The sequence below is a fragment of the Hippoglossus hippoglossus genome, chromosome 12 (assembly GCF_009819705.1).
Source record: "Hippoglossus hippoglossus isolate fHipHip1 chromosome 12, fHipHip1.pri, whole genome shotgun sequence".
Taxonomy (NCBI): Eukaryota; Metazoa; Chordata; class Actinopteri; order Pleuronectiformes; family Pleuronectidae; genus Hippoglossus; species Hippoglossus hippoglossus.
The window spans coordinates 15778099-15804073 of NC_047162.1; the positions used below are offsets into that span (position 1 = coordinate 15778099).

Sequence of the window (25975 nt, forward strand, 5' to 3'; positions counted from 1 at the left end):
TTTCCTGCTGACGAGGACTCGTCCTCTCATTCACAGTAAATGCATATATACCCCATAACCCCATCTAATTCTTTTCTGTCTGTTACTGTAGCAGGAAATGAGGTGGAAGGGATGAGGATTATTCTATCTACACACACACACACACACACACACACACACACACACACACACACACACACACACACACGGCTCCTCTCTTGAACATTACTCACCACCGTTAAGCCGTTCAAAAATGCATTGCTGAGAGGAACATTTGAATTTTTATAACACTAGTGCAGAGATGATACCTCAGTTTTGACACTGGTACTGAAACTATTCATTTTGATTCCTCACTTTTAGGAATATAAATAAGTTTTTCTACAAAGTGCTTATAACAGAAGGTATCGATTATTCAATCTAGTCAATTAGCGATGGCAGAAAGTAACTAAGGTCATTTACTCAGGTACTACAGTTGTATACGACTTTGAAGATTGGCATTTTTTTACATTTTCTACCTTATGCTTCCACTTCACTACATTTCAGATTGAAAATTTGTACTTTTACTCATTTGCCCATTTATGCAGATCCCCTCGTCCCTTCCACAAAATTGCATGCATGGATATTGGGTCAGTCATTTTTTAGTGGGCAGTTGAAAGCATCACTTCCTTGTTTCTTCTTTCCCATAAATCATCCCCAGCTCCCTCATATTTATCTTCTCTCAGGTAGGAACCATTGCATTAAACTAAATGTATGTAAAGTAGTTAAAAACTAGCTCCGTTTACCAGCTACAATAAAAACACTACTTGAGAAACATCCATCAATAAACCTGAGTTTTATACTCCCCCTGTTTCCCTCCTCTTCCTCCATTAATCTCCTCCTCTTCTCTGCCTCAGTGGGAGGAGATCGGTGAAGTGGACGAGGACTACGCCCCCATCCACACCTACCAAGTGTGCCGGGTGATGGAGCAGAACCAGAACAACTGGCTGCACACCAACTGGATCCTGACCGAGGGCGCCCAGCGGGTCTTCATCGAGCTCAAGTTCACCCTGAGGGACTGCAACAGCCTGCCCGGTGGGGTGGGAACCTGCAAGGAGACCTTCAACATGTATTACTACGAAACCAACGGGGACGAGGAGGAAATGGAGGAGGGGGAGATGAGGGACGGAACGGGCATGACTGAGGAGGAGGACCGGCTGATGAAGGAAAGCAGATACATCAAAATTGACACCATCGCAGCCGACGAGAGCTTCACAGAGCTCGACCTGGGGGACCGCGTGATGAAGCTGAACACCGAAGTGCGCGATTTAGGCCCTTTAACGCGGAAAGGCTTCTACCTGGCGTTTCAGGATTTGGGCGCCTGCATCGCCCTGGTCTCGGTGCGGGTTTTCTACAAGCGCTGCCCGTTTCTGGTGAAGAGTCTGGCCGAGTTCCCCGACACCATCCCGGGCTCGGAGGCCTCGCAGCTGGTGGAGGTAGTGGGCCGCTGCGTTAACAACTCCCTGCCTTTATATGAGCCTCCCAGGATGCATTGCAGCACGGAGGGAGAGTGGCTGGTGCCTATTGGGAAGTGCGTGTGCCAGCCGGGGTTTGAGGAAATCAGCGGATCCTGTCAAGGTGAGGAAAGGATCGTGCAAAAGTGGCAAAAAAAAAATCTGATTTCAGATTTTCAAATATGCTGTTTTTGACTTTTCATATGCTTGTCCAGTGTTTGCATTGTCGGTTTATTTTCGTGAAGGCGCACGTTGATGTGTGCGCCTCCTTTTGTTTCACCGTCCTCATCCTGTGTTTATTTTTATATTCATGCACATGTTTGTTTTTAGTATTGTGTGCTCGAGTGTGTGCATGGATCTGTTTATTCTTTTTACCCAAAGTGTTTCTCTCGGTGTGCATGTGCGACTCTGTGAGTGTGTGTGCGGGTGTGTTTCTCCCCCAGCTTAGTGCAGGGTATTCCCCCGAGCCCCGCAGCACTTTGCTGCTCTCATCCAGCCGCTGTTCTGCCGCGACTCGAGCCCAAACATTCCCACCGCCGACCTTAACTGCCATTTCCACGGGCACCACGGGGCCTCTCTTCCTCTCTCTCTCTTTCTGTCTCCTTCACTCCTCTCCAGTCCTCCTCTGTGCTGTCTTTTAAATTACTCCATTTTCTGATTTCCATACGAGACACGTACTTGCGCAGCAGCTCAGAGTGGCGTGGTGGAATTTCGGTTTAAAAAAAAAAAACCTGAGCCAAAGAGCTGTCATTGTAGCAGCATGAAGTTATATGGTACAGAAGATTGAAATGTGTGATTACCTGGTAGCTGTGGAGTGTTTCGTCTCTCGTGTGATTGTGCGAGTGTGCGTGTGGAGAATAGATGGAGAAGGGAATCTGAATTATATAAACCCACTCCATAGCACAGAGCAACCCCCTCGTCGATACACCTTCTACACTAAAACAGGTATTATGGCTTGAAACCGTGTCAAACGGGGCCCTGCCTGAAATACTAATGCACCAGATAAACTGTATTATTCCGTGATACATAATTGGAAAGTGGTTTGAACATTAGAGAAATCTGTGTACACGGTGACGGTGGATTCAGGGAGCACTTACCTAAAGCATTTAAATTTCTATTGAATTAATCTCGCAATGTTTCCATTAGGTCAGTAATTTCTCTCTGTTTGGAACTAGTCTACTGCGTCTTGTAACAAAACCATCAGTTCATCAATCTAATACTTTTCAGAAATCTGTCTGTCGGACTGTGGCTCTCGTATCTTGGGAACTGTTCGTCCTATTGGCTTCACACTTGGCCTGTGTGTTGTTAAGGGCCCATGGTTGTGCAGTGTGGAATTTGGTGCGATTTGGACTTAGCGCCTCTGTAGCAGCGGCAGCTAGGACTCATCATTGTAAATGACATCGTTGATCACGACATCGACAACTGATTCTCCAGTTTCTACAAACTGAGCTTTACTGAAGAGCTCTTCAGCTTCAAGCTTCTACAGACTGAGTCCTGCAGTCGGTCTGTACTTGTCGCTGCTCAATTACCGCAGGTCACTTTAACAGTTTCAGAAAGAAAAGCTGCAACCAGCATCAGCACAGACCAAGAAAACGGCCCGTTCCAAACAGGCAGGTTTATACCAGACACTGAACTAGTTAGAAACAAATGGTAAAAAAACTCCCTGTAACAAACCCTGGGTTTGCTTCACTTGACATGACGTCTCTGTTGGGAGATCATTAGGAGAGAGTTGTCAGTTTGCCACTGGCCTGACTGGAGTCAGACTGCAGGAGACTGTTAGATCTGTTGCTGACAAGGATATAACACATTCTGCTGTTTAATACCTGAGCTCAGTCTGTTCTGTATCGACAGAAAATACTTTTTGAGGATATCACGCAGACGTGAGACCACTGGATGAACGTGGTACTCAAAAGGGACGATCATGTGCGAGAGTACAGATGTGCGAACATCTGGCTAATGCTGCGATTACCGCTCATTAGCTCGCTGCCCAGTTATAGCACAGCTAATTATGCTTTTACAGACTTGACTGCTGCTGTTTGACTAATCTGGTCCGACCAGTCCGGTCAGCTGGAGCCTGTTGGAGAATATTCAGAAGAACACGAGAATTACATCGTAGTTTCATAAAGAAAATAAGAGAGTTTTAGAGGTTTGTTCAATGTAGGCATGTAGTTTTTAAACCTGTTGCTACAGGACATGCAGCTTTACTCATTACTGGCAATGCATTGATCTCTCTTTGTGTTTTAGGATGCAGTTTTCATTTTACTACTAGTGAAGGCAGTTGTTGTGGATTGATTGGTCGTCCATCACTTTGGTTCTGACAGAATAATTCAGCAATTATCAAAGATTTTCATGCCAATGTTTACAGATATTGATCCTCTGACAACAACTATTGGATGGCATATCATTTAATTCGAAACCGTTAATCTGCCTCAGGAGGAAGAAATATGATATTGTATTGTTTCATATTATTCCATCATTTGGTAAAATGTATTTATTTGTCCAATACTTTGCTATATGGCTGAATACCAGCTGTTCGCTGTGCAATATGCTGATGGGCAAATAGTTTTAGAAGTGTGTGCAGATTCAAAATATGAAATCAAACTCAGTCAATGAAATGCAGTAAACACCATTTATAAGTTTTCCCTTTTATTGTGTGCAAAGTGTACAAACTGTCCGACAACGTGGTCAAAGAGACTCGCTGAGCGTGAAATAGAGAAGTGGTTTATTACTGCATGGAGCTGCTGCGTGGACGGCAGCAAAGATTAAAAGATTGTTCCATGAGACATGAATAAAACAACCACAGTCTGTGCCGCTGAAGACTGAGCTTTAAAGATGCTGCCAGAATATACCATGCCCTTTGTGTTCTTATTCACAAAGGGGTGATGACACTGGAATAGAATCTGACCCGACCATCATGTCTTACAAGAAGCTGACGGTCCAATATGTCTGACGTCCTCTTTTCGCCGTCCTGCTGCAGCGGAACAAATTTCCTGCTTCGTAGCTTTGACATGATTTTAATTTTAATGACATTCAGAGTAGTTTTGCATTCCAGGAAGATGAAGATGTGTGATATGCAAATTGTTGCACAAACAGTTCAGAATAAACACAGTAAAATAGATTTATTTTTTTTATTTTTTTAATCATGCTCCCATGCACGGCAAAATGAAGTAAACATACTTAAGAGGGAGCTGTCTGGGTTGAGCTTAACGCCTCGCAATTAATGAAGCTACAGGATGATTCTTTTATTTCCTGCGGTTTCATATGCAGATGAGCTGGGTTTAAAGTGACAGCCTTTGAAAACGTCTACAGAGAGAAACATGGCAGGGCTTCCTCTCTCCCAGCTTTGTAACCATATGTGCTCCCTGCCTCAGCAAACAGCTTTTTCATGTGCGTTTCAGTCGCTCACCTTGGAGTGTGAAGTGTTGGATTTCCAGGGTTTGGAGACGTTGGCAGAGTCCCCGGACGCCGCAGTGCGAGGAGTGGTGTGCTCACCGGCGTCTTTTATATGGGATGGTTTCTGGCTGAGGTTTTAGATGAGGGGGGTTTTTCACATCTGCTGTGATGGATTGGAAAACCTGTCCTGAATGTAGTGGTTTATTTATTATTGGTTTATTTATTTCTCTGTGAATGTCAACGTGTTTTTTAAAAGTACACAACTGTTTAAAAATGGAGAGAATTGGTGATAACTAGAGATTTATTGATTGTTTGATAGAATTTGCAGATAATTATGCTATTTATAATAAAGTTTATGGTTAAACTGTTAAAGTCAAGCCTCAATTACATTTCTTGTTGTCTCGTGTGTTCATACCTGACATTCAATTTCATCCTGAATGATTCTCCTGTGAACACTCGTGATCAGATCTCACTTCTAGCTCTAAATGCAAATGAACATCTTTGTTCACGAAGACCAAATGATGTTTTTACCAAGTCTGAGTTTACAGATGTGTCCAAGTGGAATCTGGAGGGGCTGAATGAATGAACGTGTGCAGCTATGAAGACAGATTGTATCTAATGTGGCCACACGTTTCCCAGACCACCTCCGAACGTTAGATCTCAACAAGCCCTCCGGACGCAATAGAATGTGTTCAGACCTGAACTTGGCGCAGTCCACGTGTGATTGGGTCGCTCAGAACGGGGTCAGTTTTTACTCCCTTATATCAGCCCCTATAAATCCATATTGGTTGAGCTCTAGTAAAAAGTAGATTTTATTTGCTTGTTCAATAAATGATTTAAACGTTCTTGTCTTACTGTGGACCGTGAATCAGTGGGTTGCAGGTCAGATTATAGTACTGTGTGTGTTTGTGTGTGTGTAAGTCTGTGTGGATCCTGCCTGTATTGGCTGCATGTGCTGCCTAGTAGAGCATGATTTAACAACCGCCTTTGTGAATGTAGGACAGCGCTCGTTATGGACACCTCTTCCTCCTCCTTTGTCTTTCTCCTCCCTCTCTTTCTGCTCTTCCATCTCATCCACACATCGCTTCTTTTTCTCATTGTCTCCATCCTTTACTTTGTCTCTTTGTCAATACCTCTCTCTATTCCCACTGTGTTTTTTTTTTGTTTTTTTTCCTCCCTCGATCTCTCATTTTATCTTTCCCCGACTGCCTATCATCCATTGTCCTTCGGTCTCCCTTCCTCCTTCCCTTCGTCTTCATCGCTGTCGGCTACATTAGCACTCTCCTGTCGTTTGCACTCTTTTTCCAGCGCCTCTCACTCCACTTCCCTCTCCTTTTTCTTTCTCAATCAACAATCCTGCCCCTTCTCTTACACACATGTCTCTCAGAGGTATATCTCGATTTAGGGAAAATCCTCAGCCACAGAACTGCATAGAAACATGTGCAAGGGAATGCGCTGTAGAAAAGACTTCAGAGTTATTCACTGCTCTTTTCTGTTCGTTCCTTTTTTTAATTCCTTGATTTTTCCTATAATTCTTTGTTGCATTTCTCAGCCCGGCAGGTTAAAGATGCCTGGAGAGTCAATATATTTACATCCAAAGTGATGCTGTCCTGTTGAACCAGACATAATATTGTGTCAGATGACATCTAAGGATGCAACAGAATGGGACTATGTTAGATGTAGACTTTACAGCAGGGATAATTGGCGATCGCCCGCAGCACCGTCAGTCCAGCAAGACTGAAGAGGGGGAGATGGATGAACAGATAGACGGGAGGATGGAGAGAGTACAGAGAGGAGAATTGATGGCTAAACACGGCGACACGAGATAAATTGGAGATTTCACACTACGGGATGTGGGGCCGGGGAGACACCGAGATGGATGAGTGTTGTTTCAGGGGCGATGGCGATAGAGGGAGGATAACGGAGGACAGAAGTGGGCAGATGGATGGAGAGCGAGACGGGGAGGAAGAGGGGGTAGTAGATTGAGTTCAGCCTCGCAGATGTGACTGAGGCTGAATGGACACTTGGAGGAATGGAGGGATAATGGCTGAATGGAGGCAGTGAAATAATGTTTGAGTTGAGTGTTGGGTGTGTGGAAGAGTTGAGGGGGGGGGGGGAGTGTTTAGAGACCCAGTAAATGACGTTTAGTCTGAAGCATGAGGAACGAGGTTTCAATTTTATATTTTAAGGAGGATAGAACTCAGTAGAGTGCTTTGTATTACTACTCAATACAAACAAAGGAGCTTTGAAAAAGAGCTAATAATGATGATGATAATGATAAAATTACAGATAATAATAAATGGATACAGAAATAGTCCACATGGCAGAGAGGCATTTTAATATTTAATGTACCAAGCTCCACATGGAGCACACGACCTCTGGAATGAACGATGCTCACCGCCCGTTGCTAAGGCCCCTGGGGAGATGTAGGTGGCGCTCAAGAGGAACCAGGTGACGTGAAAACACAAACAGGATTCGTCCGTCACAGACAGAATATTTATGTTCGTGTAAATACACTTCACGACAAAGTCGTTGAATGCAAAGTCAAGGTTGTATTCGTGGAACGAGGGCGGAAGTGTTTCTTTAATGGAATCAGGGCGTATGAGTTGTGGAAACTGTTCCTCGAACGTCGGAATAATGACACGAACCAAGTGAAACGCTGTAATGACAGTAAAAGAGCTAAGTGACATTCTGCAATGATGGAATAATGGAATAAAGGGCTGCATTCAGCGTCTGAATAATGAAATAAGAGCGAAATTGGATGTTGGAATGACAGGATAAGAGCTGAACGCCATGTTGGGAAATTGGTATAAAGGCTGAGTGGAATGTGGAGACTGACAGCTTTCAGGGAGGATTCAGACAAAAGACATGACAAGAGAAAAAAGACTTGGAGGTAAAAGATGGGCAGCAAAGTCGGGGGGCGAGAAGATGGGAGGCTGGGGGGGAGGGTAAGAGAAGAAAGGAAAGAATGACAGAAGAGTACAAATGAAAATTAGGACGCCTGTTTGTGTCGAGAAGCTTGGGCTGATAAAGTGCTGCTCGATTGTGGAATAATAAAATCACAGAGCTCTTCATTCATTCAGCGAGAGTCGTCTAAGTGTGTCGTGGGAAGAGCTGGGTTCCCCCCCTTGACAATACTTTGTTTCGGTGCCAGCGCTCCCCTGATGCTCCGCTGTGTTTGCATGCCTGTCAGACGTCACTGCGGCATATGTCAAACTCGATCTGGTCACGGTGGCGGCGCTGCCATCAGGAACTGACTCACTGGCGTAGTAATGGGAGGAAGCTCTCTCCGCCTTCTGCCTCCGGGGAATTCTGGGATAGAGAGCGAGCGGCTCACACTCGCAGCGCGGGCCTTGTGGTCGCTGGTTCTCTCCGAGGAGGGTATTACAGTCGCTTGCGTAACGCAGAGAGGAACAGATGATCACGCTGGCATCTGTCGACTTGATATGATCGCCCACTTGTGCTGATAAGGATCTGAGTTTTAACACCACTGTGGTCTCTTCCTTCGTTCACTAGTTTATCAATTTACACCCTGCATGTCCACTCTGATGTAGATGTGTGCAACACATGGTCTTCTCATCTGGATGGAGATGGTTTATTACATGAAAGTCGCAGGGACATAGGTTCTTTTAAAAACAGATATATCGGCAGTAGTGTCAACAAGGCCATAGTTTACTTTAGTTATTTATTGATTTAACTTTTGGCTCGTTGTTGTTAGACATAAATAGAAGAAATCATCCTGTTACATATTCAAAAGCAAAAGAAAATCTAAAATGTTTATCTACAAGTTTAGAGATATAGTTTTTCTGATTTCACTAACAATATTCTCACTACACGTTAAAGGAAGAGAAACTTTTTTCCAATTACTTAACTTTCAGCATAATCAGCCGACTCAGTTTCTGTGTTTCGTATTAAAGAATAAATGAACACAGAGCAAAGATTTTACAAAGGTGCAAGTAAAAAGGTCACTTTTAACTTTCTGTGTCATGGAGACGGCACATTGAACAAATTCAAAACACTTTTTAGTGCAAAGTTTATATTAAAAATGAGTGTTATCTTTAAAATAGTAGTCCTGCATGCTCCTTAATTGAATTGAAAACTTTCACCATTTTCAGATATATTTTTCCCCCTGTATCCGTTTTAATGTCATTTTACCATTTCAGTTTTTAGTTCCCCGTACAAACCTAGAAGATCTGTCACCTCTGAATCGCTCCGGAGACGAACAGTTTGGTGAACGATGGCTCAGAAACCTGCGAGTGGCAGGAAGCCTGGGTTCCATCATCTCCTGAAATATGAATCGACTGGATTTATCCATTCATCTTTTCAGATCTTGTTCAATTGGAAACGGCTGTGGGTGGTTTTTTCTCTCCCCCCCCCCCCCCCCCCCCCCCCCCCCCCACACACTCCACTCTCTCCCTCCCTGCATCTTTCTCTCCTCCCCCTCTCCATCACCCCATCATCGCAACGTGGTGATGCTGTCATGACAACTAAAGTGCTTCCTGAGTGCTTGTTGGGTAAACTGACTTTCCCCCGAAGTGCTCCCTCCATTTTACCCTTCTCGCTGCTAATGTGCACACACAGTCACGTGATATTTCTCTATCCTTGTGAGGACCGCGACCTCAGTGGTCAGGGTCCAGCCTTAACCATCAAAACTAGATTAATTATCCCTTTTATTGCCTTACGCAGAACTTAAATCTGACCTTAAAACCAAGTGTAAAACCACACACCCCTGTTTGAAGAAGTGGGATGCTGCTACAATGTCCTTACAGGGATACAAGGACACACACACACACATACACACACACACAGAGACGCACAAAACCTTGTAGCTGGTGAAATATTCATAAAAATGTTTCCTTCAGCAGAGGCGGCTCCTTTCCATGAAAGCCTGGTCGTCTCTTGTGGCCCCGTCAGTGGCGGCTTGTAGCTACTGGTCAGACTGGTAGTTCTGGTCACTTCTCATGCATGTGGGTCTGGTGATGAGTGTCCCGTACGACACAGTGTACAAAACAATTACAGTTATACAGCAGGGAAATATTAACGAGTCTTTTATCTCATGCGCTCGCCTAAAAAAAGCTCGGTAGTAAAATGCAGTGCGATCAGAGCTGAATCTCTCTTATCTCAGTGCTGCCTCTAATCCCACGGATACTAAGATGAGCAAAGCTGCACATACTGTAAATGCATTATACATATTTTCTAGCCCTCAATGGCACATATTTCATTTTAGATTAAAAAACTAAATATATTTTTGCATTGGCTGTAATTATACAAAGATAAACTTTGACATTTAGGGACTTTGCTTTGGGAGGATTTGAACACCAGTCATTGTAGAGGGGACTTTATCTTAGCGACACATGTAATGAAAAACAACACTGATGCCAAACCTGCAAACATTTTAATATTATTTCTGGGAATGGAATCAAAGTGCATATATTGAAATGTATTAGCTCCCATCTGGGTAATTTAAACTGGTACAATCGTGGCTTTGGCTTCTGCAGACATGTTTCTAGACGTAAACGAATGTGCACACAGACGCATAAACGTTCTGCGCGCTTGCATTTTAAAGGGCCAGAAGAAATGTCATCGGATCCATAACGAATTTCATGAACAACCACTTCACGTCTCCTCCTCCTCCTCCTCCTATAAGATCTCACGTCTCTGGGGGAATTTAAAAGCCACTGGGATCCTGACCCTTGTTCCCCGAATTTGTGTATGCGCGCAATTTTTGTTGGCAACTGTCGAGCGTTTTCCAAATGCTGAAACGGTGATTGAATACGTAGCCTGGTGTCGTGGTTATTCACGTCGTTGTGTTTTTTCCCAGCACACATGGTCAGCGTATCGTGACACTTGAGTTCTCATTAGGATGTGTTGTTAATGTGGAGTGGTCCCCTGCAGACTTCCACCAGTCCAATAAATTGGTTTATGAGGAACGGCTGTCATGACCTTCTTGACCTTTTTGGTTTCTGCTCTTGCTCTGATTGTGAGAATTAATGGCTGCTCAACAATGAGCCCCTCTGTCCTCCGGCAGACAGGAAAACCCCATTGACTCGATTGTATATTATTATGTTATTATCATCAGACTTTTGTTTGTGTTCACACACAGGCGTACACAAATATGAGCATGCATCAGCGCCTACACAGGCAGAGGCAAACACAGTGATACAAAGAAATAATACATGGAGGTATGAAGCCCCCCCACACACACACACACACACACACACACACACACACACACACACACACTGTGTTTATGTTGCTCAGGCCTGTTGCTCGCTGTGGGACAAATACAGGAACAGGATATTTACTGTTTCCTTGACTGGTTTATTGGTTCACAATAGTATCTTTTAACAACATAAGCACCATTTTTTTGTGTTTCTTCTGTCAAAGTTTACTTTTATGTCAATCGGGCTGGATGTGTGTACGGGTGGAAGAGTGACAGGATATATAACATACGTGGATGTTACGTGCAGAAAACCTTGTAGGATATGAACTTTTTGTGCTCTTCTTTCGTATAAATTGTGATGTCGTGTTTGGCTCTGTCGTGGAAAATAACTGTAGTTATAATAAGAATGATACTCAGTAGAGCGCATTCCTTTAGGTGAAGGTCCGACACTCCCCTTGAATTCAGACTGCACCAAATTGCACAAACTCATAGAGATCCAGCCGCTAAATGTCCCTGAGATTTTTTATAAAGATTTATGGGAAATCAGTAAAAATGTCACAAAAAAAAAAATATTTCGCAATGTTAAAGAAAATGAGGAAAAGAAATCTAGACTCCTCTGGATCCGCACCAAAATAGAGTTTCTTCCCTGACCCACACTGCATCCTTCCACCAAGTTTGAAGGTAATGCCGTCAATTAGTTTTTGCATAATCATGCTAACTCACAAACAAACACAGACGACAGCATAACCTCCTTGTCAGAGGTAATAATGCTTGATTAATGTATTTAATAAGTAAATTTGTCCTTTTTCTGCACTTTAAAAGCATGAATTTTACTTCAAATTTAGTATTTTTTTACGTTGTGGTTTTCCAACATAAGTTAAACTTTCTGTTCCGTCATATTTTCTAGTTTTAGCATCTGCAACTTAAAGCAGGATTAACACATCAGCTGGTCGACTAAGCACGGTTGTCACTCGTTGTTTTCTGAAGAGGTTTCCCACTGTGTCAGAATGTCACGTGATAATTGACCCATGATCCTATAGATTTAATGAATGTGTCATATCTTATTATGTGTCAATAGAAATATGTTAATATTTGGACCCATAGAGTCTCTGTACCTATAGATATTAATTAAAACCCAGTTTGGTTGATATAGAATATGTGATCTTCACGCCCTCCTTCAAGTCTGACTCCCTCCCTCAGCTTTAATCGCTCTCGTCCCTTTAATCCCACCAAACGATCACCAGTCATATAAATCAACATGTTTACAGTGAAATGCTTCCAATTAAAGAGGACGCTCGTTAAGAAGCATCAGCAGACACCGCTGGATCTTTAATTGCCTAGGATGCAAGTGTGTGATGCATATTAATTACGTATTAACCTCGCACACAAACAGACACACACACACACGACTGCACACAGGCACATTAGTGCGTACTGCATATTAATTACCTTTTACCCTTTGTGTTGTGCTTTAAGAGCTGCGTGGCATCAGAAAGACAGCTTGCTCAAGGGCAACACATGCTAATACCACCAACACCGTCGACTCAGGTTGCATTCACAATAAGGAATGAAGCATTTCAGTCAACAGCCATGACTATAACTAATCTCACCACAGACGTGTGTTGTGTGTCTGTGAAACCAGGTGTGTGTGTGTGTCCCTTCAAGACAATTAAAAGATTAAGGCGTCTCATCAATGGATCTCACCACCTGCGTCACTTTATGAAGTTTAACAAATGACTTGTATACTTATTTATGGTTCTTAAAGTTGTGTACTAGTTAGACTGAATGCAAAGATGAACAATGCGTCTCTACTTCCTCCCACTCTCCATAAATGAAGTCAAAATATCCCTAATACGTTGGCTGCCATCTTGACCATGTGCCATAAACTAACGTGGAGGAGGCTGCTGCAGCCAAATGAGACTCTTTATACAACAAAAAATATCTTGTTTAATTCCAACAACCTGTATAATCCCACTGGGGGCAATTTATGGAACAGCTTCTACAACAAACCAAAAAAACCTACACAGCAGGTAGAAGATATGAGATACAAGCGTCCTAATGAGGAATACGAGTATATGGAAATAGAACCAATAACAAAGTTAATTACACTAACATATTTTTAGTACGTGGATAACAATCGCAGCTACAAAGAAAAGGGTCTATGTACCATTTGAAAGACTTTGGAAATAAACATCTATTTCCTTCTTGTGTATGTTGATGGTTGAGTTGTAAGAATGCATGGGATTGTCTTTTGGATTAAAAACCTTCATGTCACTGTGATAATGAACAAGATGCAGAGTTGAAGTAAAAGCAATAATCATTTAGTGACGTGTAATAATCCAGGTGGCATTTAAATGACATTCAGTCAACATGCATGGTTTTTCTCTCTTCACGTTTTAAAGCCGCCCTTCAGCTGTGGTTTGCTCGTCGATTCCACACTGAACACGCGCTAATTTACACTCTGTGGCATTTTAATCACTTCACCCCAGTTTCATCTTTCCGATGACTGCTGTGACCTTCAGGTTCCCTTTCCCATGCGTGTGGTAAATCCTTGGATATGTAGCCGAGCAAAAAAAATGTAAAAAATGCAACGTGATGGTCATTTACACTCGTGCTGCCACGTCATGTTTAATAGAACACGCGTGTGGTTAATTCCCCCACATGTTGAGCACGGGTTAATCTATTTACCCTAATTGGAAATGGGCTAGAATAATGATAGTAAATACCTAAGCATCTACTCGGTCAGTGGTTATTAGTCAACTTAGATTGAATTTCATTAAAGTAGCATGCAATCGGAAAAAAATCGTTCACAGCAATTTGCACATTTTAATTGCAAATCTTTATATCGTTTCTCATGATCATTTGCAACTTCCAGACGAATGACATTTCCATGCATTTCCTTTAATTTACATCTCATCTTTATCACCACATGATCAGTAAATCTCTGACTATGCTTGTGTGTATGTGGCTCGCTCGTTTACGGCAAATAGAAAGTAAATAGGTTTGACAAGACAAAGCTAAGCAACAAATGCAAATATAAATAATAAATAAAAGTAATCATAGGGTTGATATCTGAACGTACTGTTTGCCATTTTTAATAAACCAAACATTTTCATCGCCACAATTTTTTTCTTGCTTCTCGACTCCAATATACTTCACTGTGTCTGTGTGTGTGCGTGTGTGTCTTTGTGTCTGTCTATGTGAAATGAGCTGCCTTCACATTTTTATGGATTTGGCCGTGGGGGGTTTGGAGGATGGAGTCAAGGAGACGAGACACCAGACCACGATAATAAATCTGTGTGTAACCATGAGTGTGGGTGTGGGTCAGGATCAGGTGTGTCCCACTGCCCTGGAAGCTGAAACCCACATATTACAGTGCTAACAAGAAACCATCAGTACAATAGGTACAAACCCCCTATCCCCCCCCCCTCCCCCTCCCCCTTAAAGTAAATAAATAAATAATTATGCAATCTTGTCACGTCTGAATAAAATGATCCCTGAAGGCAAACGTTAGCGTGTGTGCTCTGTGGAGCATGACTCATGTCATCGTGTCTGCTCAGTCAAAACTAGGCCAGGTCAACACACGTCTCAGAAGCGGTGTCTTGAGTCTCGGCTCATAATTAGTGGACTGTAGTGTATGTGTGGCATCCTACATGACAAACACAGTTATGAAAGGCTTCCTCCTGGGTGTGTGTGTGTGTCTGTTAGTGTGTGTTTGTGTGTGTGTGTGTGTGTGTGTGTGTGTGAAGAGGAGATGAGACTCTGAGCGATCCCAGGCAGAGGGAGAAATTTTTCAGGCCTAATGTTCCATGACAACGGGCCAAGGTTCCGTCAAGGTGAATCAGAGCCACCGCCGCCTAACGCCCGAAACACACACACACACCCACACACACACAGACACACACACAAATCTTCCACTCCTCCTTTGTTTCGCCGTATCTCCCCATCCCCCCCTCGTAAACTTTGCTTTCTCCATCCTTTTCTCTTCTCCCCACCGTTCCCTCTTCTTATCGTCTGCACCGTCTCGTATTTCCTTCCTTTTCTTGTTCTTTATCCCCCCCCCCCGTCCTCTTACCTGAAGTTTAATTATGTGCTTCTTAATCACAGTCTCCGTCTGATTGGGCTTCGCCACAAACACTCGGACGAACACAACCAAGCGTCAAACCTTAAATCCTTTTGAGGACAAACTCAGACGAAGCACATCTCCTCCCTTTTGTCCCATTCTTCTCCCCCCTCTGTTCTCCTCTCGTCCATTATTCCTCTCCTCTCCTGTCCTTAGCAATACGTGAACACAAAATGTGTCATTTATAAGACAATATCTTCGGACACAGTAATCTACGGAACCCCGCTTATCAAAGCGTCCAATATCCCATTAGTATTTCATCCCCCATTGTGTGTGACTGGTTCTATCTGTCTGCTGGAGGAAAATGATGCAGCGATAAGCGGGTGATTGGTTGGCTTGGGGGCGCAGCCATGGCGACCAAGAGGTTGTTGATGTATTCCTGTGTGTTAACATTCGGAGTGAGTCACCCGCCTGTCTACCTGCCCCACTTAGATTAGCCGTCTGAGTGCGCTCGTGTGGGCGGACAGATTATGTCTGTTTCTCTGCTTGTCGTATTTGTTTGTATATGTCGCACATGCATACGGGGGCTCGGCGGGGACAACGTTGTGCAGCAGATGCCGAGTGGAAAAACTCTTAATCAGGTGCTGGTCTCAGATCAGTGAACTGAAGACTTGACTTTGAATAAGACGGAAAGTCCCACAACAGGAGACATAAAGAAGGTTTTTCTCTTTTTTTTCGGCTAAGATAAAGAAACATGACGGACAGAGCAGGGTTGTGCTGGTTGGATAAAAGAAATAATCCCGAGAGGAATATAAGAGGAAATCAGACTTCAAAAGAAATGTAAAAAATACAAATGTGTAGGTTTTAATTTCAACTACAACGTCTCTGATGAGTAACTTGAAAACAAACTGAGCCACCCAGGGAACATTTTCTACCACTGTTCTGCTGACCTCCTTTTTTTTTTTAAGGAACTTACCACGTTGTCCTGCTTTTTCTCTCCCCCTCTTTTTCTTTTTACCTCTCTCTCCCCATGACCCCCTTCTCCTTCCTGTTTGTGCGTCTCCTCTCATCATCTCTTCTTTATCCAACTCCAAACTCCCCACGGCCTCTGCGCCCTCCTCCCCTTCTCTTACAGTGTGCAAGATGGGGTTTTACCGCTCGCTGCTGGAGTCGGCGGCCTGCAGTAAATGTCCGCCGCACAGCGTGGCCCGGCAGACGGGCGCCACCGCCTGCAGCTGCGAGGACGGATACTACAAGATCGACTCTGACCCTCCCAACATGGCCTGCACACGTGAGGATTTAATACCTTTTTTATTAATCGTCATCAGATTCACCAAGATGCTGTTGTGTGATACCACCACGCGTTTGTCTTCCTGCGTCTCAGGTCCTCCTTCTGCTCCACGCAACGCCATCTCCAACGTCAACGAGACCAGCGTCTTCCTGGAGTGGTCTGTTCCCATGGAGACGGGCGGCAGGAAGGACGTGCGCTACAACATCCTGTGCCAACAGGTCCTGCCAGACGGACGGGGCCTGGAGGAATGCGGCGCCAACGTGCGGTTCCTGCCGCGGCGCGTCGGCCTGTCCAACACCTCGGTGATGGTGGCCGACCTGCAGTCGCACACCAACTACAGCTTCCTGCTGGAGGCCGTCAACGGGGTGTCGGAGCTGGCCAAGGACCACGCGAAGCAGTATGTGTCACTGAACGTGACGACCAATCAGGCAGGTATGTTGCACCAGATCTGTCACAGGCGTCGATATGAGCTTTGTCTTCTTTTCAGCGCCACAGCTGTACTGTCACAGCTGCCTCCTCCAAATAGGAATCATCACTTTGTCAGGATGTTTAGTTTCTCCCCATCTCACTGAAACTGCCACAGACGTACCTGCACTTTGGAATATACCAGAAAATCCGCGTTTGATATTAAAGACACCAGATGACGGAATTGTCACTTTATTTGTCCAACAAGTCTGTCGCTGTGTGAAGTTTCACTCGCGCTCCATCCCTGCAGAGACTGAGGGAACAGTTCCACAGTGAAAAAGCTCCTTTTTTTGTTTTTGCCTTTGCATTCGGAGATGTCACTGGAAAAAAAGCCGCTTGTTCCCTTCAGTTAGTTCTGCACACTTCATCAACGAGATTTGCGGCGTGCGTGTCATAATGAAAGCTCTTGATTTCCAGGCTGGTGCATAGCGGGCGTCTCGTGTGGCAGCAGGTGTTATTCCGCTTGATGAATCTGACAGTGAGAGTTTACGTGTCAGTTTTTTCAGGCAGGAAAGTAGTAATTTCCTTTCCTATCAACAATGAATGAAAAGAAAAGGTTCACCTGTCGTAATTTTTGTGTTGCTGCAGGAAATAAAATTATCCCACGCGATCCCAGAACACCTCGAAAAAACAGTTAGAGGAATGATGAGTTACGCTTGAGCAAGGCACTAAACCACGCGCCCCCTGAAAATTGGACGATGAAAGAGTCCCACTGCGCCTCGTATCTGTGAATATCTTATGCTTTGTTAGCTTCCCTTTAAATGGACATTACGGTTCATATCTGCTTTGGGAAACCATTTTTATGTTTACGGGAGGTATGAGCTCGTGTAGTTTCATTTTTATATGCTTGTAATGAAATGAGAGAAATGTGAGATGAATGCGCTCCTCCGCTCGGTTTCCATCTGGAGGGAGACACACGGTTCACTGCAATTCAATAGGAAGCAGTCGAAGGAGGAATAGGCCGTGTGCAGCGTGTGCAGGAGGCAGATGGTTGTCTGACGGTTCTGCGGCGACTGTCCTTTAATTGTGTTGTCACTGTGGCTGTCAGCAGACTGAGTGGATTACACCAGACTACACAACTCGCATTCAATTTATTGGAGTTGGATTAAAGTTAGCCAGTCAGTGGACCAGGGGCAGATTAGGGATTAGGAAAGATTACACATGGCTGGCAGAGTCGCAGGCTGATGGGAAGTGCTGCTCTTTGGCATGGACGTGGTGCAGGCGGTGCTCGGAGGTGTTCGTGCTGTGGAGAGCAGTCGATGGCACAGTGTGCAAAAATCAAGACAAGCTGCAGATCGATGGATCAAAACCGGATTAACAAAGTTTTGATCGTAAAGCTGCTTCATTTGATTATAACGTTGGAATATATCGGATGAAACGCTTTTGAGCATAAAAGAGTAAAAGTGCAAACTCAGGAATAGCAGCTGTCCATCCTCCTTGGTGCACACACATGAAATCAATGCGCAGAATAGAGCACATCATAGATTTTCAGTCTGGACAAATGGTTATTATAATAATATGAGGATGGAGATCTTGCAGTAAATTGTCGAGCAATTTCCAGGCGCCGCCAAACAAATAGGACATGATGGAAACTGACGCTTCAGTTCAGTGAAAGATTACAGCGTAATAAACAGAAGCCATTGGAAGATTCACGGGTTTTTAGCAGAGGCAACAGCTGTTGTATTCAATAAATCATATCACACATGATTTATACATTTATACTAATGTATAAGGTTTTTATATTAATCAAATTCCAGTGTTAAATCCTGTGTTCAGATAAGTGCATTCAGTTAATTAGACCATCAAGGAATTAAAACTCGTAGACTGTCGATCTCTAACCTGCGCTGAAGATTTCCATAAAACTTACTCGCATCCAATTATAAACAGGATTAAGAAAGAAGTGTTATCTTTATATATTGATGATAATAACAATAATGATGATAAACTTTAATTCTAATCCTTTTGAAACCAGAGTTACAAGTTGGTTCCCAAAATAAATCGCAAGTGCAATGTTTGCAAATCATAGAAAAGCCAGTTTAAACTCAGCAATGCATTAAAACAAAAACAGCTGAAAGAACAATGATACAAAATTGTGTTTTTATCAGACCCATCAATGCACCAAACCATGACATTAAGAATTTGTCTCCTCCAATGAGTCAGAGGAGAAAATGGGTTATCTGCATCGTTGCCGAATATTTGCTGTTTTATTTTTTTGAGGCCTCGAAGAATCTTCGCTTTGCTCGTCGCTACTGATCCTGACAAAGGGTTGAATTTCAAGTGTTTTAAAGACCCCGAGCTTTAGATTCCTTATGCAACATTAGCTAACCACTGTTTATGTAATTTGGCACTAAAAAAGACCAAATTTACTTAATCTAACTTTTGATCACGGTCAATGTTTCTCTCGTCATGTTGTGTTTACTGCAGCACGTTGAAAACCACTGAAGGTCATGCATGTTTGTAATGAGATCAATAATCCCAGAGCCATAATTACTGTGATGAGCATCGTCTGATACAGCTTTACCCTCTGTACTGCAGATGATGAAAGCTCCTGTGTTTTTGCCTTTTTTCTTGTTGTGCTGGGATGTGACTGCGTTTAATGACCGTGCTTCTGCTCGTCACGGTGAAAAAGGCACAAACAAAATAAAAAATAAAATGAGATACTGAAACAAAAGCACAGAGAGACAAGGGGGCAACGGGGAGACGAGGAGAGACGGAGACGGAGAGAGAGAGAGAGAGAGTCGGGAAGAATCCGCCGTTTGATGTGTGGGAAGTGTCACACTTGATAAGGGATCCGTGAAAAAAGTTGATTTCACGGTGTCCCTGTGAAGCCCTGCTGAATAATAAAGTGTTGGTAATCATGAGGCGGAGAGGTGAAAGGAAAAGAGGCGAGGAGGAGGAGGGGAGAGGAAGAACAGCGAGGTAGAGGGAGGAGAAACGATGGAGGGTGGGTGATAAAGTAAGGGAAGGTGAGATGGAGAGAGGGAGAGATTCACTGCTTGCAAACAGATGAACAGTTTTAAATTAATTCCACTGCTTTGATGTTGCCTTTCACACGATCATATATATTTTTCATGAGGTAGAAAGAAACTGAAGTTAATCCTCAAACCGGCATCTCAGTTACATTGTGTTTGCTCATGTTCTATATGAAAGCTTCAATTGGCTTTTAATGGTCATTAATCACATAACATGCGAGTCCAAGCTGTGTGTGTATATATATATATATATATATATATATATATATATATATATATATATATATATATATATATATATATATATATATATATATATGCATTCATTAATTTTCTGTGATATAAACTCTATAATCTGTGTATTTCTGGTCATTTGTTTCTCGTGCTCCTCACAGTGTGGGAGCGCTGCGTGCTACCGGAATGCTAAATGCTCCCATACGTTGCTTTTTTGCCATTAATTAAATGAATCATGATGCATTACCTCGTGCTTGTGGGCGGTAAAGTGCACAGCCTGGCGCTCTTAAAGGCGCAGAGGACGTATAAAGGAATTAGAGCCTGGACTGAACTTATAATGGCAGAGGAGGAAGACTGATCAGAGAGAGAGTGGGTTGTGGAGAATCTGGTCACATGAAGGCGCAGGAGGTAGACGTCCTGTTTTTGGGCTCAGGTGGCGTCTTATATTTTGAACATGTTGACGAACAACAGTCCTGGAAATCCATCAAAAGGAACTTGAACATTCTCTGCAGATTTTACCAAGGGGGGGGGGGACTGGTAGGAAAATGTCTAGAGCAACTGACTCGGACAGTTCGAGCTCTCACCGACAGTCCCTCCAGATAATTTCAGGGGAATATCCGGAGTTCAGCGCATGTCTGAGAGCAGCTTTAGTCAGAATCCGAATCCCAGAGGCCGAGCTGATGCTCTGCGCTTTTAAAAATCTCCGTTATCCTTCTCTAGTAGGAAGGCAACTCACTGTATGTTGGCTGCATGTAATAGAATATGTAACACTAATAGAGTCGGTAGGTGGGATGTTAATTTGCAGACGAAAGAAATGGGAGCAGCTCTGGTACTTTACAATCCTAATAAAGCCATTTCTCTCTCTCTCTCTCTCTCTCTCTCTCTCTCTCTCTCTCTCTCTCTCTCTCTCTCTCTCTCTCTCTCTCTCTTTCTGCCACCGACAGTGTCTCTCTTTCATTCCGTCTCCGCGTCCATCTCCCTGTCATTCTCTGAGGGTAGTTAGAGGATGAAAAAAGCAGATAGTTGAAGGCGCCTATTGATTTTGATGATGCTTCAGACAGATAGTGGTCTGAGAAGCTTATGTTCTACACGGCGATAACACTGCTTTTATCTGAAGCCAGGGCCGCACACGTCCGCCGCCCAATCACTTCCACGACCACTTGTGACCCCTCTCTTTGTGAAATGGAAAAACGGTGTCACAGCTGCAGGTTGAGTGACGAAATGGGGAAAATGGCCGCAGGGACGTTAATTACGGCGAAAAACATCAGGAGTTTGTGTTCATTTGTGCTCGGTGTTGTCGCACTGTAGGTGCTCATTAGCAGATCCAACACCTACTGGAAGTGTTTAGACGAGTTACTGTGATTCCACCGTCGTCCCCGTCGCTAATGTGAAAGTGTTGCTGCTCTCTCTCATCTCTCGTCTCTCACTTTTTTCCCATTTTTGTCAAACCACCCACTTTTCTTCACCCCCCCCCCCCCCCCCCCCCCCCCTCATCCTTCAGCACCCCTTCCCCTCTCCTCCGTCACCTCCCGCTCTCTCTCGGCATCGGCGCATCTCAGATCTGTCAGATCGTAGAAAAGTCTTGTTTGTTTTAGTCTCGGCGGCTGAGTCGTGGCACTAAAAGGCGTCGCATTGTTTAGCGAATGTGAAGGACGCCTCTGTTGCCTTCGGGTGTTGTGTATGGACGTGTTGCGTCTGTGGTGTGGAAAGAAGAGAGGGTGAAGGCTGGAAAGGAACAGCGAGAAGGAAGATGATGACTTTATCAGTTATTAAAACAGTTATACCACAGTGATCAATACAATATGTAACTTTAGCCGCTTTAGGGGTCTCTCATTCGAAATGAAAAGAAAATGATTTGCTGATTTACTTTGTTCAGTTTTCGTGCTGTTAACTGGATAAAATGGTTATTTTGACTTTGGATCATACAAACAAACACTTGAAAGACGTCGGGGACTTGTGCCTTGAAGCAGGATTGAGTTTCACTTCAGGTTAACTCTTGGTTTCCTGTGTTATAAAGCTGCTTCACCTCTGACCCTGCGCTGCTGCCAGTTAAGATCAGTGGATCAGATCAATACTAACCAATCAGATCAGTGGAGAATAGTTTGCTCATCAAAACTACTCACTCAGTATTAACGTAATAAAATAACCAAAAGACATCCTGGTTATGTTGAACTTGCCTCAGAGTACAGGCCTCAGCTTTGGGCATTCACACTGTACAATTTAATGGAAAGCAGATTATTTAGTTCAAAGATATTCTATCACATCAAGTTTATTCATATAACCCAAAATAATAAGTTCATGCATTAGAGACAGCTTTACACTCCGTACGCCCTCATAGGAGTCTGTCTATTCAGAACTTTTGATTAAGTGTAGCAGAGCAAACAGCTTCTACTTTTGGAGGATTTAAACTTAGATGTTGGTGCATTGTTACCCATTAAGCTGCTGGGAAACACGGCGCTCGCTCTCATCATCACATCGCAGCCTTTTTACCATTTAAGCAGTGTGTGTGTGTGTGTGTCTGTGTGTGTGTGTGAGAGAGAGATTGGGTCTCTGGTTTCAGGCTTTTAAGATGTTGCAGATAACACTTCTGTGCGACCATCCACTCAGGATACAGTTACTGTGTTTGTAGCGATGATTTATTCCCTGTGGAGTTCTGCTGAGGCTATTGAAACCTAAACGGTGTTTAGCATACACACACACACACACACACACACACACACACACACACACACACACACACACACACACACACACACTGTAAGGATGTTGCCTGAGGGAGCATTTTGCCTGGTTAAAAGCTCTTTATGTGTCAGAGACTCTCCAACTGTCCCTCTGAGAGACGAGCCAATAGCTCAGGTTACAGCAGGACGGGTCGATGATTAATGCAAACTCACGCAAACTGAGCTTCTTCAGGACTTCAGGAGAATAAATAACACAACAAGTTCTGTGACGCAGACGTGAAAAGTTCAGATGAACGATGTTTGTTCCCCCAACAAATGATATAAGAGCACTAAACTTTTATCCAACTACTTCTACAGACTCTGTAGTCATGTAACCCTGATTTCCAGCTGTGTCACCTCTGGGCTGTGGGTAAAAACACAGGTTACACTTTCTCTTGTAGTTTTATTATCAATTATCAACAACATGACAGGACAGTTCAACACCAAACTTTTTTTTGATAATGTGCAGATGACGAACTACCTCAGAGCAACTTATTGATGAGATTTAATGTCATTTTGTGGTGTTGTATCATATCAAACTGCTGGATTTATTACTTTTCAAGCAAATTAGTGTTGAAATGTCTATCTTTATATCTTTGTGTGTGTGTGTCTTTGTGTGTGTCTGTGTGCGTGCAGCCCCCTCCCCAGTGAGTGTGATAAGGAAAGGTCACACGGAGAAGAGCAGCATCGCCCTTTCTTGGGCTGAGCCTGATCGTCCCAACGGCATCATCCTGGAGTACGAGATCAAGTACTTTGAAAAGGTACATATATTTAGAGATATACATATATATGCAAGTACACGCTCAACTAATTAAACTTTAACTAAATGTCTACCGGGGGTGTGATCACTCAATCACGACTGGACTAAAATAGTAACATGACACATGCAGAGGATAATTACATAAATGTGATTTGTTATATTTGCATAATTTGAATAAATGTAAAAATACAAAGTCTTGGGCTCTACATGTTTTAATAAACTGCATTTGCAGAAACTTTTAGACCAACATTGATCAAATTGGCCCTTAGAGATGCAGCTGAAAATACATTCACTTTGCCTTGAAGAGTATTTTCTATTCTTCTGTGGCCTTTTAAACTTGGGTCCACTACTTAAAAAAGACTCTTCAATGTACTCGGGTGCATATACAGCAATTTGATCCTTGTGTTCAGGTCTCTGTTCCCTCGCCCTTCCTCCTTTTTCTCTCTTTCATCTTCTGGTGTCTTCTTTTCTGGGAAGGTCAGAATAAAGGTGTAGAGGAGAGCCGGGCAGGGTTTGTGGTCAGTGGTGAGCTAATGGCTTCTGGGCTAATGGAGGGGGCATTTAGCTGTGTTTAAAGCTGATGTGGTTACAGCTGGGGAAACTGATCCACACACACACACACACACACACACACACACACACACACACACACACACACGGTAGCTTTGCCACAGTGATGCAACAGCCAAAGAAACAGATGCAGGCTACAGATGCTAATCAAGGCAACAGAAATATATGATTGAACTGCAGTAAACCCTCTCTCCCTTCCTCCCACTGCAGGAGCAGGACTCCAGTTACACGATAATAAAATCCAAAGAGACGGAGATGGTGGTGGACGGTCTGAAGCCGTCTTCAGTTTACATCTTCCAGGTAAAAACATGGAGTCCAGAAATAAAGACAACAAAAACACTTATGTCTTGAGTAACATCTCTGTGTGGCATACGTGGATATATTTAAATACATGATGTGATAGTCACTGTGGATATTTTCCATTACAGGTGCGAGCCAGGACCTCGGCGGGCTACGGCGCATTCAGCCGGCGGTTTGAATTCCAGACCAGCCCTTACTGTGAGTACACCTGAAAGAGAGAGAGTGAGAGTGTGACAGTACAATAGAGTTCAGCTAGTACGTGTCACCCGCCTGCTTTTGGAAGCTGCTTCGACAACAGATGCCAGTTGTATTATAGTCTGTGTGCATGTATACTTCCCTGCATGTGTGTGTGTGTGTCTAACTATTTATGAATCCCTGTTCTTTGGCAGTAACTGCCACCAGTGAGCGAGCTCAGGCCTCCATAATAGCGGTGGCCATTACGCTGGCTCTGGTCCTCCTGGCAGTGGTCGCTGGATTCCTGCTGAGCGGACGGTAAGAAATGAGTACCTGAACCAACATGAGCACACACAGTATATTATCATACCTTTCTCCTGTGAGAACTCTGGTGTATGCACAGTATCCACAGTGCATTTGATATTAAAAACTGTGCCGACATAAATAGTATGAGGGAGAACCAAGATTCTAACCCCAGTATTTGACGTAGTCTGGGCAGCGGCTGTGGCTCAGGAGGTAGAGCGATTTGTCCACTAACCAGATGACCGGTGGTTTGACCCCAGCTCCCTCTAGTCCGGGTCCTGAACCCGAAACAACACACATTACACACCAACATTTAGCACTCGATCGTCCATACATTACAAACTGCATTAATGTATTTACAAGCCTCCAGGCTCGTGCAACCTTCACGTAACCTTGTGTTGTAATTGGTGCAACCAATTTTTTATTTTCAAACATGCAAACACAACAATACACACGTGTACATATACAATAGAGAAAGAATTCAAATATGCAGATTTTTTTTTTAATGGTTTAATGACAGTTACATAATGAAGTACGTGAATCATTTAATCACTTTTCATTGTAAAATTGTATTTAACCATTAAACCAACATTTAGTGTCTTGTCCTCAAGAGTTTTTTTTGTCCTTTTGTCTTTTATTTGTCAGTAAAAGTTTGTTGAACTCTTGAACGCGACCTGATTTCCACTTCTATAATCACATTTCCCCGTGAAATGTATTTAATTACGTTAATTACAGGCTCTATTCTGAATGTCCATGTCCTTTTACTGAACCATAATTAACAGAGCTGAAGGCAGCTCGATGAAACTCAGTGTGAACTCACATTTACATCCATCTCGTCGTGGTCTCTTCCTCCTCCCAACTCTCCCTCCACACAGTTTCAATAAAGGTAATCTATGTTGGATTAATCCAGCTGTGGATCCGATCAATTATCTACACTCATCCAATCACACAGTTTGATTTCTTTATTCATGGAAATCTACAATCCTGTAACCATCAGGTCATAATACTAGTAATTTAATTTATCTAAATTTTAAAGAATGTATTCATGAAGAGTAATTCTTGAACAGAACGACCACATGAACAGACAGCGGGTGAGGA

The 25975-nt window shown here is 43.4% G+C and overlaps 1 protein-coding gene across 1 annotated transcript in view; it reads left to right on the forward strand.

Annotated features, from left to right (window-relative positions):
- Positions 1 to 25975, forward strand: part of LOC117771808 (ephrin type-A receptor 5) — a 53242-nt gene that overhangs the window by 12461 nt on the left and 14806 nt on the right. Inside the window, exons 3-9 of the mRNA XM_034602585.1 lie at positions 873 to 1593; positions 16224 to 16379; positions 16473 to 16811; positions 23407 to 23531; positions 24311 to 24400; positions 24529 to 24598; positions 24790 to 24892. Of these exons, the coding sequence (XP_034458476.1) occupies positions 873 to 1593; positions 16224 to 16379; positions 16473 to 16811; positions 23407 to 23531; positions 24311 to 24400; positions 24529 to 24598; positions 24790 to 24892 (1604 nt within the window). The remainder of the gene's footprint in view (positions 1 to 872; positions 1594 to 16223; positions 16380 to 16472; positions 16812 to 23406; positions 23532 to 24310; positions 24401 to 24528; positions 24599 to 24789; positions 24893 to 25975) is intronic.